The sequence below is a fragment of the Zootermopsis nevadensis genome, unplaced genomic scaffold (genome assembly GCF_977971745.1).
Source record: "Zootermopsis nevadensis isolate Lab colony 2312 unplaced genomic scaffold, Znev_1.0 Znev_ptg000022l, whole genome shotgun sequence".
NCBI lineage: Eukaryota > Metazoa > Arthropoda > Insecta > Blattodea > Termopsidae > Zootermopsis > Zootermopsis nevadensis.
This window is the reverse complement of record NW_028259154.1, coordinates 9,779,895-9,797,375: the sequence shown is the minus strand read 5'-3', so window position 1 is coordinate 9,797,375 and position 17,481 is coordinate 9,779,895. Positions and strand designations below refer to the sequence as shown.

General features: G+C 35.9%; 2 protein-coding genes and 1 long non-coding RNA gene across 12 annotated transcripts in view; 2 read left to right on the top strand and 1 right to left on the bottom strand.

Moving 5' to 3' along the window:
* Positions 1 to 346: 346 nt before the first annotated feature.
* On the top strand, positions 347 to 6,321 carry Nf-YB (nuclear factor Y-box B). Of its 2 annotated transcripts, none has more exons than XM_022076567.2 (4): positions 347 to 602; positions 1,646 to 1,998; positions 4,150 to 4,216; positions 5,359 to 6,321. In XM_022076567.2, exons 1-4 carry the CDS (start codon positions 593 to 595, stop codon positions 5,463 to 5,465), a joined length of 537 nt encoding a protein of 178 aa, XP_021932259.1. In that variant the 5' UTR covers positions 347 to 592; the 3' UTR covers positions 5,466 to 6,321. The 2 variants fall into 2 exon arrangements, with proteins under 2 accessions (XP_021932259.1, XP_021932257.1); XM_022076565.2 differs by having other exon boundaries at positions 353 to 800.
* LOC147873001 (uncharacterized) lies at positions 3,454 to 8,915 on the bottom strand. 2 transcript variants are annotated; one of them, XR_015536585.1, is made up of 2 exons: positions 8,793 to 8,915; positions 3,454 to 3,717 (listed from the first exon to the last, which is right to left on the bottom strand). It is a non-coding gene; the product is annotated as an uncharacterized LOC147873001 (long non-coding RNA). The 2 variants fall into 2 exon arrangements; XR_015536584.1 differs by lacking the exon at positions 8,793 to 8,915 and adding an exon at positions 6,323 to 7,689.
* Positions 8,798 to 17,481, top strand: part of LOC110835873 (uncharacterized) — a 36,608-nt gene continuing 27,924 nt past the window's right edge. For 5 of the 8 annotated variants that reach the window (XR_015536582.1, XR_015536583.1, XM_087353950.1 and 2 more), the window contains exons 1-3: positions 8,798 to 8,870; positions 11,828 to 11,935; positions 14,759 to 14,947. Coding sequence is in view for 6 of the 8 variants with exons in the window: in XM_087353950.1 (XP_087210076.1) it covers positions 8,865 to 8,870; positions 11,828 to 11,935; positions 14,759 to 14,947 (303 nt within the window). In the remaining 2 variants the exon portion in view is untranslated. Of the gene's footprint in view, positions 8,871 to 9,054; positions 9,209 to 9,274; positions 9,550 to 9,585; positions 9,839 to 11,827; positions 11,936 to 14,758; positions 14,948 to 17,481 lie in introns of those variants that run through there. The other 3 variants (XM_022076561.2, XM_022076563.2, XM_022076562.2) reach the window with 3 other exon arrangements.

The following is a 17,481-nucleotide window of genomic DNA, read 5'->3' as shown; positions in this document are numbered from 1 at the left end:
ATAGTGGGAAACCTGAGGGAAGGAGAGAAATTGGTAGACCAATGATAAGGTGACTGGATGACATGGAGGAAGTCATAACAAAAATGAAAGTTAGGGTAGGCGGAAGATAGATAGGAATGGAAGGAATTCGTTCAGTAGGTCAAGGCCCTACAAAACGGCTGCTGTGCCAGGGAATAGCAGTAGTATTTATTTTATTAGATTGTATTCTACGGGCAGATCGATAAATCAATTCCAATGTTCGAGGCACATGACGTCAATATATTATTGTGCTACCATCTACCCGCAGTTTAAGTAAAACTACTATACATAACTGGCAGGAAACAACCAATCCCGAGATCTCAATCAGTAACAACGTTAACTACCATTCACTTTCATCGTATCTTTTCAAAATTCATAACACAGGAATAGGTAGTTTCATGTCTGGAATATTGTGCCGTGTAGTCTGATAGAAAATAACCGACGTTTCAGAGGTACTCACTGTTTCTATCAGTGCATCACCATGCCTGGATGCAAATTCACGTTGCCAACATTGAGTTCCTGGTCTGTATGTTGGTAATTATATGTGATAGAAGAGGATGTTACTTGTGCTGCAATGTTGTGTGGTATGATATGTTAGGTATTTAGTGAACTTGAAAGTCGTAGGGTTTGTATAATTGTAAAGGAATTCACAATTATTTATTTTGCCCCGGATTGTAAACATCGTATTGATATGGATAATAGTGAAAGCGGTGACGATTTGGGAAATAGTTTCCTTACTGTCGAATCACAAGGGTACATGGTTCAGGGAGAAGAGCTTGATGGTAAGGTCATGTTCAGTATGGAATTAAATTTCTGTGTTCTGTTAATAATTATAGTGTGCAACTTCTGATGTAAACATGTAAGAGTATTATTGAATAGCCAACAGAATTTGTTAGCCAGGGTTAGACTTCAAATTGAATTAGCCTTGGAGTAGCTTATTCCCTCGTCGAAACGCCCTACTTATTTTACCGCAAGGAGCTATTCTGCTGACAAGTGCAAAATTTAAAATCATTATTTTGTACAAATACAGAATTTATTTACATTCCATATGTACTTGGAGGCAAATGGTAATATGCAAGATTGATTAATAACCCCCTTCATGACTAACGTATTGGATAAACGGTCATTGCTATACACTAGAACAAGCCTGAAATGGTGTATAATAATATTACAAATGTGTTCTTTATACCACATTCCAGATGATGTTAGTAGGACAGCCTAGGGAATTCCAAATGCAATAATGGTATCAAAGGCAGCAGTATTGTCCAAGTTTACTGTTGCAGCAATGTGATTAGGGATGTGACAGACAGGCATGAACTCATGTATAAGGTTTTCTTGCTCACACTAATATAAAGAACACCCAGAAAGGAGAAGACGAAGTACTGGTCCTTGTGGAACTCTGTGTTGTACTGTACATGATCTCAATTTGAACAAATATCATATAGTTTCAATTGTAAGATTAATTTTTAAATATAAGGAAGTCATTAGATCACATTTTGGGAAATTGCATACATAGAAGCAGTATTTTTAGTGCATAATGTCAGAGCATATCAAATTACAAAGGTCACTTGAAAGTTTTCAGATCAAGTGTCAGTTCATTCTGATTTCCTTTCAATTATTCTGGTAGATGATGGAGATGCAGCTCTGACAGCAGAAAATACGGATGACTCAAATCAAGGCGGTGGAGACAAATCTGGATATCCACTACGAGAACAGGATCGTTTTTTGCCAATTGCCAACATTGCCAAAATAATGAAGAGAGGAATACCAGAACCTGGGAAGATTGCAAAGGATGCACGTGAATGTGTTCAGGAGTGTGTATCTGAGTTTATCAGCTTCATTACCAGTGAAGCTAGTGATCGTTGTCACATGGAGAAAAGGAAAACTATCAATGGAGAAGATATTCTGTTTGCGATGACAACTCTTGGGTTTGATAACTATGTAGAACCCTTAAAACTGTATCTTCAGAAATACAGAGAGGTTTGTATTAGCAAAATGACCAACTGTATACAGAATTTGTTCATTTTGTAAGTATATATAATCCTGTTCAGACAGTGAGATGCAAATTGCTGGGAATGTGGTATTTTTATTTATGTATGTCATGTTTTACTTGAGTATTTTTATCATCTACATCTTTCATTGGACAAGATACAGATACAACGTTCATGTACCAAATTCTAACCTCAGTAAACATCAAAAAGGAATTTACTATACTGGAATTAAGTTATTCAATAATTTTCCACCTGCTATCAAAAGTTTAAATCACGATATAAAAATGTTTAAGCCAGCATTAAAAGAGCATCTCCTATCTCACGCTTCCTACTCAATAGAAGAATTTACATAACCCAAAAAGTCTCAAGTATAATAAACACATGTAAGTAATACAGGTGTTGGTTTCTCATCATAATTATTTTGCTGTAATATTGTAGCTCTAGATTGGTTCTGGTACCGGGAATCGAACCCGAGCCTCCTGGGTGAGAGCCAGGTATCCTGATCACTAGACCATAGGAGCCGGTGTAGCTCGGTCAGTATAGTGACTGGCTACGGACTGGGCAACCGGTATTCGATCCCCGACGGGGGCGGAGGATTTTTCCTCTAGCCTCTGCATCCAGACCGGCTCTGGGGCCCACCCAGCCTCCTATCCCGGGGGTAAAGCCGGCCGGGGCGTGATGCTGACCACTCACCCCATCTAGTGCCGAGGTCAAGAATGAGTAGGAGCTATACCTCCACTCCCCCCAAGCGCCTACGGAGTAGAACATTGGAGATTATAGCCATTACATATCATCTCACTTCAGAAACGGGCATCATTTTTCCCTCCAGAAAGTTTTATTTAATGCAAACACACAGCATGTCTGTCAAGCACAGATGAGTGAAAGTTTGCCATCCAGTGCAAAGGATTGATAATGTAAAGTGTAGTCACAAGGATGACTTGGTCTCTATGTTATATGATTATAAAACTATTTTCATTATGTATAGAGAGATTGACATCTTTGCTGTAATGTGTTCTTTCCAGTATGCATAACCACTGTGTCAATAGCTGCATGTCCTATTTTCGTCAGCTGTGACAGTGAAGTTTACACTATTGAGTTACAGCCATTATAAGAGGAAGTGGTCTATTCACTTGTTACTCAGTGGTATGTAAGAGTAATTAGTGGGTTTACAATAGAACATTGGGTGTTTTTATATGAATCTTATGTGAAGTGTAACTTTGCTAGAAAGTCAGAGGAAATTCTGAAGAATGTTTCCTATAATTTCAGCTCCCCACTGAAACATTTTTACAAGTCTTGTCAGTAAAGTAAGAACATCTGTCGTGAAACTAAGACATCAATGTTGAACATTAAGAGATGAAAAGTTGAATGATATCATTGTATAGCTTGAAAATTTGCCTTGTATGTCTTTTAAGCACCTTACCAAAGAAATGAGAGTATTGAGAGGTACTGTGAGAACTACTGCAAAATTATATTGAAACAGGTTTTATAAAACCACAGATCCAATAGCCATACTTCATTATTATAATTTTTATCTTCAAACAGTGGGGGTATTTAAAAACTAAAGGCCATTCCACACAAAAGAATAAATCTGATAGATCATTCATTTTAAGGTGTCCCTTATGTCCACAGAACTACAGCGTGTGAGTTTGATCTTTTGAGGATGTATGGGTAAAGTGTCCAAGCATATGGTGAATGTTTTCAGCGTCTCCTGTAACATAAGTAAACATACGTAAATTTCATGCTGTGATGTTTATGCAGTCTCACTGACACCACAGCTAAGTAACTAGGCAATGTAGCATCTGACACAGTGATCATGCATAACAAAAAGGTCATATGCTGGCACAGTTGCCGAACGATCCCCTATGAATTGTTTGTGGGAATTTTTGTTTTCCCATTGAACATTGTATTGGCACTCCTGTTTCATGTTGAAAGGTCCTGGGTTCAAACCCCTGCCTGGAGTCTGCCTATGGTAACAAGTTTTTGTGGTGTTTTCAGTCCCTCAGACAAAAAAGTAGGTCACAAGTACTTCCATATATTTTCAAATTTATTAATTATCCTATCTTTTAACCCGATATCATCTGAGTTGCTGGTAGCATCGTTAATAAACCATACACAAATATGTGCATTTATATTTTTTCAGGCAACCAAAGGTGATAAACCTCTAGGGTCTAGTGAGATTTATGAGGAAATGACTCAAGATGCTTTCAGTAAGTATATAAAGAGACTGGTTTATATTATAAACTCACAAATAGAAGTTAATCTCATAAGAAAAGACACCGTGCAAAGTGTTAATACAGAACTTTTCCTCAGAGCCTATTTGAAATACAGATGACTCTCATTACACCACATGGTAGAAACTGTTGCAGGTCCACTGAGCTGTGTGTGCAGTTTCACCAACTCAACACCACCATTTTTGCTTCAGGGACTATAAATTAAGGCCTCTCAATATGTACCACTCAGAAAGTCCACAGGCATGTTACACATTTCTGTTTTCAGTTTTCATGGCTATTCGTGAAAATGTAGCCAAGATAGCTCAGTCAGTACAGTGACTAGCTACGGGCTGTATGACGGGTTCAATCCCTGATGGGGGCAGAGGATTTTTCCTCTAGCTTCTGCTTCCAGACCGGCTCTGGGGCCCACCCAGCCTCCTATCCAATGGGTACCGGGGTCCTTTCCTGGGGGTAAAGTGCCACCGGGGTGTGATGCTGACCACTCACCTCCATCTAGTGCTGAGGTCAAGAATGAGTAGGAGTTATATCTCCTCTTCCCCCAAGTGACTATATGGCAAATAGTTGGATAGCTTTACTTTTAAGGGTTAATTAAAGACTTGCTAAAAAGAAGTAATTAACCTGTTTATCTTTGCAAAATATGTGTGGTGAGTTATTTTCTGACCTAAACATTTGATAGTGCTATTTTTATACCAGATTTCCTTAATTTTAAGATACTGTTGATTGGAAGATGTACCCTTGATTTGATAAGTCTTCAGGAAAAAATATGTTATATTGATTCCTATATGCTATCAAGTGTAAGTCATATCCGAATTTGATAAATTGTGAAAAAAGAGTTTCTTAAAATCGAAATATGGTAATTACATATTTTGTCTTCATCATGTTGTCACCTTAAGACACAAGACCAGAGTGTTTAAAATTTTTAACTTTCTTGCAGATGAATATGGCTGTCTTCTGGGTTGTTGTGTCGTGTAGTCTTGTAGAAGTTTACTGACGATTCAGAGGTCCTTCCTGCCTCCATTATCAGGGTGGTAAACTTTTACCAGACTACACAGTGCAACAACCCAGAAGACAGCACTCTTCAAACTCGCCACTGTGAAAACTTCAAATCCTACTTGCAGATGCTCAAGCATTGGCAGGCAACATCCTCACAACTGACCAGAATGGGCAAACAGAGACAGTGATCTACACATATCCTGATCAGATCCAGCAGTTTCAGTTGGTATGAATTATGACTTCAGTGCAGGGCGGCAAACTGAAGAATGGGCCCTTTTGCATGTTTGGAGGCCGAGGCATTCTGTATGAACGTTTCTACCCCTTCCTTTCATGGCTGAGATGGAGATTTTTAATTTCTGAAGATGACAGTGCTTTGAGACCAAATGGCTGTTATTCATTCATAAATGACATTACAGTTTGAACTGTATACTGTTCATTACAAAGAAACTAATCAAGCGTGTATGATGGAAAATCAGTTGATGCATCCGCATTTGTCAACTCTTCCATTTATTTATTTTTTCAGGTTGTACATTAGGTGACGTGTAGAATTTGGGTTCAAAGATGGAAACATGTAGTGCACATGAACAGTGACCAATTTATTATAGTTGAGAAGTCAGTGATTTAAAGTTAGTGTGGCTGTTTCATGTTCTGTTTCTTCTTTTATAGTGGCAATATTTACTGGGTAGTTTGGTGACTCTACATTTAGCTTTTCTTATGTAAATAAACTCTTTACAAATGTTTATTTTATTCCAGTAGTGATGATAATTTTCTTGTACAAGGATTTTTACACTTTGTAGTTCATTGCATCACTGACAGCTGTGTGGTGATAGAAACTGAATGTAGATATGATAGTAATGGAACTTTAAAACCACTACATTTTCCTTAATCTGTATATATATTATAACTAAATTTAACGAATGGTTTCAATAAGTTTGGTAGCTCCAGTGGCTTGCTGAAATAAGTGAAATTTCATGCCGATGCCAAAAAAGTTAGCTGCATGTGACAAAATTCAACATTTTTTTTCCCTTCCCCAGTCTGTTACATTTAGTTTCTGTTATTAAAATAAAGAAGTTATTTGTATGTGTTTACCTGGTGGTTATTTTTGTTATTCCTTCCTTCCTTGGCTCTGCAATCCAGTGTGGGTCTTCACCGCCTCCTTTCGGAAGTTTCTTAGTCTTTTTAAGTGTGCATCTGTGAGTAGTGAGTGACCAGCCCACTGCCTCTGCACAATTTCTACTCAATCCTGATTTTGTCTGCTGGAGCCATCTAGTTATTGGTACCATAAAGTGATTTTGCTGCTGGCTGAGTTAACAGAACTTGTGTGAGGATAGTGTTCCATAACCATTTTATGCTGGGGTCTTAAAAGTTTTGTCTGACATAATTTTCATTAATTTTTCCATGAACACCACTGGATACTGGAGTTCTGGATTTTGTCTTTATTTTAGCTACTATCCAACTTCCCTCACACATGTGCATGCGTGCACACAGTCTTACAACAGGAAGTTAATTTTACAGATCTGAAGATGGCTGTCTTCTGGGATATTGTGCTGTATAGTCTGGTAGAAACTGGCTGACATTTCATATGTGCTTACTGCCTCCATCATCAAGGTGGTGCATGTGCTTAAGGAGTTTCCACTGGAGACAACTGATGAATTTAAGGCTGATCTCTGTGAGTATTTATCTCAGTGTGAGTTTAAATTTTTTATTTCAGGAGACTATCATGACTCAGTTAATGGGGAGAATCTTGACTTAAACTTCTGCCAAATTTAGTAGAATAGTTATCATAATGGACAATGTACCTTATCATTGTGCTCTTCTGGAGAAACCTCCAACTGAGTTAGAGAAAGGATGATATAATTGCTTGGCTGCAAGAGAAGGAATACCTTTCACAGAAGTGTTTCTGCCACATTATTGCTCATGTATCGGTTAGGATTGTCCTCTGCTTCACTTGGCACAATGCAATGAAGAAGGCAGCTATACATAACTATTCAATTGCATGTCTGCCCTTTCAGAATCATATAAGTTTAAGTAAATATACCTGCCATTGCGATTGATTTTCTGTATAAATACCAATATGAGGAATACTTAACTTCATTCGTGTCATGCAGGAAGTCACTCCAGTAATAATCCTGAACATATGTTTATGAATTGGTCGAAGAACACAGACACAAGGTTTTCATCCCATTTTTCTGTCTTGCCAAGTTTTGGAACGACAGAAGACATCCTCATCAGGACAATAACACATCACAATTCTTCAGTGTTGTGGTCTTTGTTTGACATTTGTGGAGAAATCATGAGAGACATATGTAAGATTTGAGGTTTTCACAGTGGTGAGTATGAAAATTTCTGTCTTCTAGGTTGTTGCGCTGTGTAATCTGGTCGATGTTAACCAACGTTTCAGAGGTAGTATGACCTCTGAAATGTTGGTTAACATCGACCAGACTACACAGCGCAACAACCCAGAAGACAGATATCTTCATGAGAGACATACTTTATTTCTGTAGGGAGAAAGAGCATATTCTTGTTAAAAGGTTCATAGGCAGTGCCCGCTCGTCCTTTTGATAAAGATAAAATGAAAGTGAAGATGTTGGCATGGCAAGTAATGAAAGCTAGGTAACAGAGATGAGCGAAAGTTTGATTTTCTTGTTGATAGATTTGGAAAGCTAAGTCCTTTAGTAATTTAATGACCTCCACAGTAAGGGAGTAAGTTTTGATTAATGCATTTTGGGAGGGCTGCAAAGCTGAAGTTTGCCTGAGTAATATTTCATAATTTATTCCGTATTGCAAAGAAAAATACATGTCAGTATTAGAACTAGTTAATGCTGCCAAGAAAATGTGATAACTTCAGAAGTGTCTCGGACAATGGTGATGTATTTATTTTATTAATATCTTCCGTATTAGCTGATACTTTGAGAAGCATTTTAACTTCGTGTCAGAGTTTTGTGAATTACTACGAATCGTGTTTAACAAAATGTGGGCTATAGTCCTGTTAACCTTAGTTTGTCATGCAAAATTTATAAGGTTCTAAGAGCGTGCAATATAACAAAAATAAATTAAACATTTTGTTATTAACAGCAAATTCTGACACGCCTTTATTGATTATGATGCTTAACTTAAGGGATGAATTGAATTCATGAGAAAATAGATGTTACACAGCAATGTGAAGACCGAATGCAAAAATCAATACATGAAATTGTATCTAAAAACTAATTAGTAACAAGCATCCCTATAACATAATTTGTCGTGGAGTTAATATAATTTCGATTAGTTTCAATTACATGGAGTGTTGTAGCACCCATCTCTTAGCGCGTGGTTTTTCAGTTTCCAGACGTAATAATATAATTATGAAATACAATATATTCATATATATGGCTACATTCAAACAGTTTGCATAATACTCATACCGACAGTTACTTAGCAGATTGCGAAATAGACTACCGTCTGAGGTGATGTTCCCCCCCTAATGATAATGAATACACCATTCAATAAGCAATTTATTGGTTTACCATCATCAATTATTTTTATCATATATGTAAAATTATCGTACTCTAGGCCGTACCTCATGTTACACTCAAAGAAAGAGGCCAGCAAACCACCCTCCAAGATTGTGATGTGCTCCGCAGAGTAACACATGGCAGTAACTAAACATTTTTTTCTTAATACTTCGCTAATTAGTTGTGCCTTTCTCCGTTCCCTCTGTTGTATTATTATGACTGACTTATTTTACATCCAATTGTCATTTGGCTTATGTATTCATGAAATGTAATAAAAATGTACGTATTGTTACTGATTGAACTACTGACGCCAAATTTTAAAGGTCGAATACATCTTCATACAGATGTCAGCAACGTATAGTCAGCCGATTTGCGCAGAATAAAACCATGAAGAAGTTAGGTGGAATATGTATTTTGCAGTGTTTGTACTTGAATTTTATCTGTTGTTTTAAATGAAGTGTGCCACCATTCGGTTTCGAAGGTACTGTTTCTTTCGTAATACTATTTTTTCCGCAGATTTAGCTTTAATTTATCATGGGTAATAGGTAGTCTTCCCAAATTAATTACCGTGTATTTGTTCATAACAGTACATTCGGTAACGTAACCTATATTTTTAGGTTATGGGGTCAACAATGTATTTTAGTAGTAAAATAAATTTTAAGTTAAAAATTACTTTATTGGCATTTGGTCCTAACAAAACTATGCCCTCCGTCTGTCTTACTCTTTGGGCACACAGATGTCTTGATGACGCATTGTGATTAACGTAGTTTGGTTGAAAGATCCAGTTTCATTATAAAAAAAAAATAATTTCCGGGCCCCCAAGTATGTATTTACCGTATGGGAGCTTTTGAATTTCGGGTGGGAAAATAATTTTGTGCTTGGCTTTATAGTTAGAATAGAAGCATTACAGAAAAACAAATATTTCATAATGCAAAATACGTTTTGTGTATCCTGCTGATATTGAAAGTAAATGTCATATATTTTATTTATTTGTGGTTTATTTAACTACGCTGTCAGTAGATAATACTGTACGACATCTGATGATAGGATGATATGTGAATATTGAATTAGCAAGGTTGTGAAGGAAAAGAAGGAAGCAGTGTTGGCATAGGTAATATTCTAGCTATTGTATAGAGGGGCAGAGGAAAGTTACAAAAAATGTCAGAAGCCAGTTTCTTTCCTGAAATTTGAACCCAGTACTTCCCAGATATGAAGCGGGATTGCTAATGGCCGAACTGTGACATTTGATGTAAATTGCTTAATAATACCTTTATGATAACAGTGGATTTTGAAAAACATTTGAGTTTCATAATTATTGTCACCTGTTGCAAATAATTGCTAATTTTGCAGGCATAGCTTAAATTTGTTTTGTAGGAAAAATTAATTTACTTTGTTCACTCTGCTCTACAAAATATATTAGGCCTGTCTACAAAAGCCAAGGGCTTATTTGATTGTAATTGTGTATGTCTGTTTCTTAGCATAATTCAGATTAAATACGATTTAAGGTTTTCACGGTAGTGAGTATGACGATGGCTGTCTACTGGGTGCAGTGCCATGTAGTCTGGTAGTTTATAATTGTTTCAGCAGTCTTTGCTGCCACCATGATCAGAGTGATGTTTGAGGACTTATTGTCCTGTTGATGGAGGCAGTTATTTTTCACCAGTTTACATAGCGCTACAGCCATCATACTGTCTTTGTTATAATTCAAATTAGTTTTTCAGTATATTGGATTGTAGTTCTGTGTTGTTTTTAAGAAATTTAAGAATATCTTTTAATACATATGTTTTTTCTGACATGATGTTCTAATTTGAACCTAAGCTTTGAGTCAGCATAAGTTTTATCTTAAAAATCGCATTGTCCCTGCTGGTAACATGGTATAAAAATGCAGCAAAATAGTATTTATTATCCAATGGGAAATTATTAGAAAAATGTTGGGTGTTAAAGGAAGAAAGGGTATCTTACAGAACACTATTTATGAAATTTAATATAATTCCCTTTGCTTGTTACTATCTTTCATTATGAACAACATCTAGAAGTTCAATACAAACTAATATATAGTAAGTACAAGGCCTCCATCAGCTGAGTGCTACTCACTCTAATTATCAGAAAGGTACTTACTATTCAGGGATCAAATTATTTAATACTCTTCCGGAAAGTGTTAAATTAATCTCATTCCTGCTCGATATGAAGATTTTACTGCAATCGAAAATTATTAAATGCTATAAATATTTGTGTGTATATCTGTAATTATTAAGCAGTTAGTTTGTTTTAGTATTTTGTAAGTGTCCATTTTTGTAATGTGACATGTTCTATAGCCATAACTTGTACTATGAAGGATGTATGGAATGTAAATAAATTCCAATTCTAATGTATGTTGTGAGAATGATTGCTATGAACAATGTAATAAAAATAAAGGCTAAGGAGAGAGGGAGGTGTTGGGTTGAACGGAAAGTTTTTCCATTTTCTAACCCAACAAAACCAGAAATTTAGAAGTTTGCCGTCAACAATTGGACCAAGTAAGTGAATGCATTAAAGAAAAACGTCCACATTTCGTCAACAGAAAAGGAGTTGCCTTTCACCTGGACAATGCCCGTCCCCATGTTAGATCAGTGACACAGCAAAAAATAAAGGAACTTAATTGAGAAATTTTGGCCCACACGCCATATTCACCAGACTTTACACCATCTGATCATCATGTATTCAGATCATTGTAAAACCATTTAAATAACAAGAAATTTGAAAGATTTGACGAGGTCAACGATGGTATCTTATAGCATACTTTGAACCAAAACCAAGACGTTTTTACAAGCAATGGAAATTATATAATTGATTGAATATTATAAATATATTTTGAAAAAAAAAAATGATTGTGACTTTTCATTTGAAAGTTCAAAAACTTTTTGTTCAAACCCAATAGAAGAGAAAATGTCAGGAAAACAAGATGGAATATACCATACAGGATATATGGAGTGTGTTCAATGTCTGCAGAGAAATAGAAGATGTGACATATTGCAGAGAAATAGAACATGATTTCCTGCACCTGCCCTCTTTTTCCCCTTCCCATTGTTATATAACATGACTGAAAAGTAATTTTTTACAGCACAGTATGGATGAACTGATGTTGGAGCCTGATCCTGAGAAACGTTCCTTACATAACAACACTGGAGAGGAAGATGCTTCCGAATTGTTCACTTTCTCTGAAGTGAAGGTAAATTTGTTGCGTGTGAAAGGTAGGTTAATGTGGCAGGCTAGGGTATGAAGTGGGAAACATTCAGAATTTCAGTAAAAAAAGTTATCAAGGAGAGAGAATTAAGCATAGATGAGCAGATAATATATATGATTGGAAAGTTATACTCTTTGAAGTACACTGACATTCCAAAGGTGTTTTTCATGCAACATTATATGTAGGTCATTGTTACACCAATGCGTGTTGTGCCGTAGGTCTTCCTTGAATTCTTCTGGTCTGAGGGCCTTGTGTGCATTCTTAGACCTTTCTTGCACTAATGGGATTTGAGGTCATTCATTTCAACAGTGACCTTTTCCCATCGCTGTGCAACTGTTCCCAGTCATGCAGATTGTCTACTCCCGTATGAACAAATGTGAGACAGACATGGATGGGCCCACAAGGTGTTCTTCATTCATGGTAGATCATGAATTATGCCCAAAAGTGGTTATTAAAACGTAGATTGTGAGGATTGAACTGGATTAAACAATCTCGAACAGAATAGTGGTGAACTTTTGATTTTTTACATTGATAAAGGTCTCACTCATATCAACAGGGTTGTGGGTTATTGCATCATGTTGTATTAAGGCTCTATGCCAAAGTTTTGTAGCAACCTGCTGCCCCCACCTTTAGAGTTGAAATGGGGAGTGTTAAGAAATGGGCAGTTTATATAGGGTTAGGAGGAAAATTCGGCCAGGCACAGCTATGGGATGAGGGCAGGAGATTGGACTTGGAAAGAGCCCTTATTACGATAGTAGAGAGGATGACAAGACCAGAAGAGAGAAAATGAGAAAAATGACATTTTTAAGAAGCAGAAAGGAAGATGGGGTCTAGTGGAAGTCACACCACCATGAAAACCTCAAATCCTACAATAAATTGTTTAATCTAAGTTATGAACTTGATAGTAAATCAGACTGATGACAAAAAGCAATTAGCAGTAGAGCGCGACAGATGATTGTTTTTCCTTCCGTATTGTTAAATATGCACAATATAAAAATATTTGAAGTAATAAAAAATATCTGGGCGAGGTTTATCAATTTACTCTACCTGTGTTTTACACCAGTATCTACCAATCTTTCCTTTGTAGTGAAGCAGTGAAATATAAACCAGTATGGCATACAAAGTCATGTATTGTTGTAATATATTGTCAAAATGAAATAAGACAGAAATCTGCTGGTATCATACTTTTTAAATTACTATTAACCCTTATTATCACATCATATGTGTAGTCCAGTTGGCCGTGCATCTTATTAGCATATCATTAAACCCCAGATTTAAGGTCTGACCCACACAGAGTTTTAAATCCCTATTCATGTACAGTAAAGGTTAAAAGTATAGAAGTGAAATTTAATTGTCCAGATATTCCTAAGCTGGCTACAGACAAAAGCAGATGTTAGTAAACAATGTTTGCAGATGAAATTTATTGAAAATTATTTGCAAACAATGTTTGTGAACTATGTTGATGAAATATTGATGTCCAGATCAAAACTTCTTTTCAGAAATGTTTAATCTTTTGCATCTGTTATTTTTGTCCACAGTGCTGAGTTATGATGACTAAATTATTTGCAGCAGAGTTTTTATTGTGATGAGTAGTGTAGCAAGAGGAAAGAAATGTAAATGAAGATGGTGAATAAAGATCTTGCTTAAAAAACATACAGGACCACATTTCACAACAATGGGCTCATCAGATTTTGAATTGGGTTAAAAGTGCTCAGAGAGGATAACAGTTACAAAAAATTTTCTTCTTATCTTGATTTTTATAATCTATTGATATAACATTTCATAAACATTCTTGCATCTGGTATTGCTCTGTTAAATTTAACATTTGTTCTTTACTCGACATCTGTGCCTAAATGAAGATATCAGTAAATTGGCTCCATATTTAAAATATGTAATGAAGAAAACTGTGTTTCTTATCTAAAGATCGCAACTACATAAAACAGTTAACAATATATAATGCATTAATTGTAGTTATTAGTAATGTAACAGATTTGTTTTAAATGTTTCTTTTTGTTTTCTATCATATGTGGTAAGTAGATGCTGCTTGCAGAATGTTTTACAACTAGTGAACGTTCAAAGAAATATTTGATGCACATTAATTTGAGAAGCATTGTTTTCAAACACTGTTCATGAACACTGTTCACCTTGGTTTGTACCCAGCTTCAGACTCATAGCTGTGTACCAGTATGTCATGGCAGATTGACTAACAAGGTTTTATGATTTTCTTTTTGAGAAAGTTTATGAAGTTTTATTTGTGTTTCATGCAATGGAATGTTGCAAACTGGCAGAAGCTACTTGTTCTGTAGAACTTTAGTACCAAATTTGCTGAAATTCAGATGACCGTCACTTGGGTTGCAGTGCTGTGTAGTCTGATGATGGAGGCAGCAAGTACCTCTTAAACATTGATCAACTTGCACCAGACTCCACAGTTCTACAACTGAGAAGACAGCCATCTTTACACACGCTACCATGAGAGGCTCAGATCCTACTGATTGAATTTCATCATATGATTTTGGAGAAAAAATTTGTAGACAAACATGATTTCCCTCTTATGCATTTATGTTGTATCTTGTAACTTGTTTGCAGCAGACATTAGAAACTACATGTAAGAACATGATAAATGGAATTCATGTAAGCAGTATGTATAAATATAATTTAGAGTTTGTATGAAATTTGTTACTTTTACGAAGGAAATTATCTGCCCTGTAATGCTTTCTTCTGCTTTATTTAATGTGTAGTCATCTTATACAGGAGCGGGATTACAATTATAATGTGATGAATAAGAGTAGAAACATACACTGCTTACAGACTGGCTTAGCTGTAATCAAATTGGAGCCTGAGGGAGAGAGAGATCCAGAGCTTGATGGTACAATAGATCCAGAACCAGATGATGAGATAGACCCACTGGCATTAAATTCTGAGGGAGGTGAACGTATTGTTGAGCGAGAAGACCTGCTGTGTCCACTTGCTTTCCTGGCAGTGGAGAGCAAAGCTGTGGTAAGTAGTAGCACACTCTTTGTCTCATGTCTAATAGGCTTTTCTTAACTCTTTGCGGTCCTATGTCGGACTGAGTCCGCCACATATTTTACGAATTTTTTACGTGATCTGGAGTCAAATTGAGGCTGGCAAACAGCATCAGCATATGATTCAAGCCTTCCTCTTTGCACTAGTTTTCCTGGTAAGACTTTGTGTACCTTGTAATAGTGAAAGGAGGCAGGAAAGAAAAGTTGTTTTATTCTGACATGTGTCCAAGGAAGCCAGGACTCCACACCAAGTATTTTGCCATGTATCATATAGTGAAGGAATACCATCAGGTTTGTAGCTGTCATATTTACTTAGAATAGAATTATTTTATATCTGATAAACTTATAAAAACAAATATCCAATATTCATAGTAGGAAATTATATATTTTTAATTATTTTTGATACTTAGATGAATCCACCATTGACTTATGCATATTCATTCGTATTCTTATCAAGCATTCTTTATGTGTAGTGACTTCTTCATTTACACTTCGCGTTCTGTTTCACTTTTATGGTGTTGAACTTGGTCTTGATCTTTCGAACACAATCAGCGCGAAAGGAAGCATAGCTATGAGATTATAAAATCCAGTGCTTATACATTGTATATCTGTATGCAATAAGAGATCATTTAGACATAGCCAAAGTCATATTTACCGACTTTGACTTGCTTTATTATCTACCAGACGACAGCAAGCAGAAAGGCACCACTTATTACACATCTTACTAGCGACAGTGGTACTGTCTGTGAAAAATATTTCACAAGTCAGTATTCAAACATGAGGAACTGTGATCCTTTCAGAACCTATTTCCACCATATTTAGCAAAGTTTCTTCCATTTATTCAAGTTATAAAAGAAAATCAAATCAGTTCATAATAGTAGTTGAATCTGTACAGCTTAGTGGTATTTAAATAGACCTGCAGAGAGCCGTAGTGGTATTTAAAAGGGACCACAAAGGGTTAACAGGATATATATACAGATGTCAGGATATCATCATTATTTTCACATTTATTGTTGTTAGGATTGTTTTGTATTGTGACCATTGTTGTTGCTTTGTACTACTGGAAAAGGCCTCATGAAGTTCAACAGGGAAAGGAGGTGTATAAAACTGCTTTAGTGTGGTCTGAATCTTTGATCATGCTCTGTTTGTAAAACTGTTGCATATAAATACTGTTAAGTATATTTTGTGAAACGTCACACCAGTGAACTTTAAATCATGGGGGAGGAAGTGGTCATGGCCTATTTCAAGTGACTGTGTAAAACCTGCAAAAACCTCTGTATTGTCCATGCCACAATTGAGGTTCAAACTAGGCATCTCCTGAGTACTGGTCAGAATCATCATTACTTGAGTCAGATTGCATAGCTTTATGTTAGAGTGTTTAATTTCTTCTGATATACAGTGGAACCTCGATATAACGTGGGTTTCGGGGGACAGCATCAGTACCTGCATTGATGTTTATCTAATTTTGGAATCCCTGATATGTATATTTATCCAATGAAATACATGAAATTTAAGGTACATTTCAAACTTATATTTCACCAATGCTACTGGCACAGACTACTGTAAATTACTTAACATTTATGCCTCCTTATGAAAATAGTCACATAATGTAGTTTGTTGGAACTGATGGCTGCATTTTTCAAAAACACATTTTCCAAAATACATTGCTTAATATTAACCAGATGCAGCAAATGAAGATATTCACTACCAGTCTCTTGTTCTAACCATGTCATCACTTAATTAATATTTTCTAGCACTTTTCAGTTTTGGTAACAATACTTCATAGGAATCATCTCCATGGTTTTCTGAGTCATTGGCTCCAAGTTTGTCAGTTGTCTTCGAATTTTTCACAGAAACAATACAGTCTTATAATGTAACCAAAAGATTTCATAGAAATGTTTACGTCATAAAACATATGTAATCATATTGGGGGGACATGATCACAACTGCCGTATATCTGAGTCCGCAGTATAATGAGTTATATGCAGTACATGGAGGTTCCACTATATGTTTGTTAAAGCATACAACATTTGTTCATGGGAATTGAATGTTTCTTTGTGGTACTACATAAATAATTATTTTATTCTACTCAGGCCTCTGTCCTGAAGGCAACAGAAACACTGTGCTTAGACTCTCTGTTTACTGTGAAGAATTTCCAACATTATTAAGTTTAAGGTTTACATGCGTCATGTTTGTGTTTTTTGATTAAAATATATAATAAAATTCAGTTCTTACTATTAAAAATATAGTTCATATTCCAAACCTATTTGCATATAAATAAATAACTCCTAAATTTATTAAGTTTATTTACAGAATAATCAAAACAAACATAAGATGCGAAAAACGGGAGGATCAACGGAACACATGCTACAATAATGAACAAAACAGACGAATATATTGAAAGACATGCATTATAATATAAAGTAGTTTTAAAAGACAACACCTGAAGGTGATGCTTTGCATCGAAACATGTAGTGAAGTGAACAAAGGCGTTCTATTGTAACATCG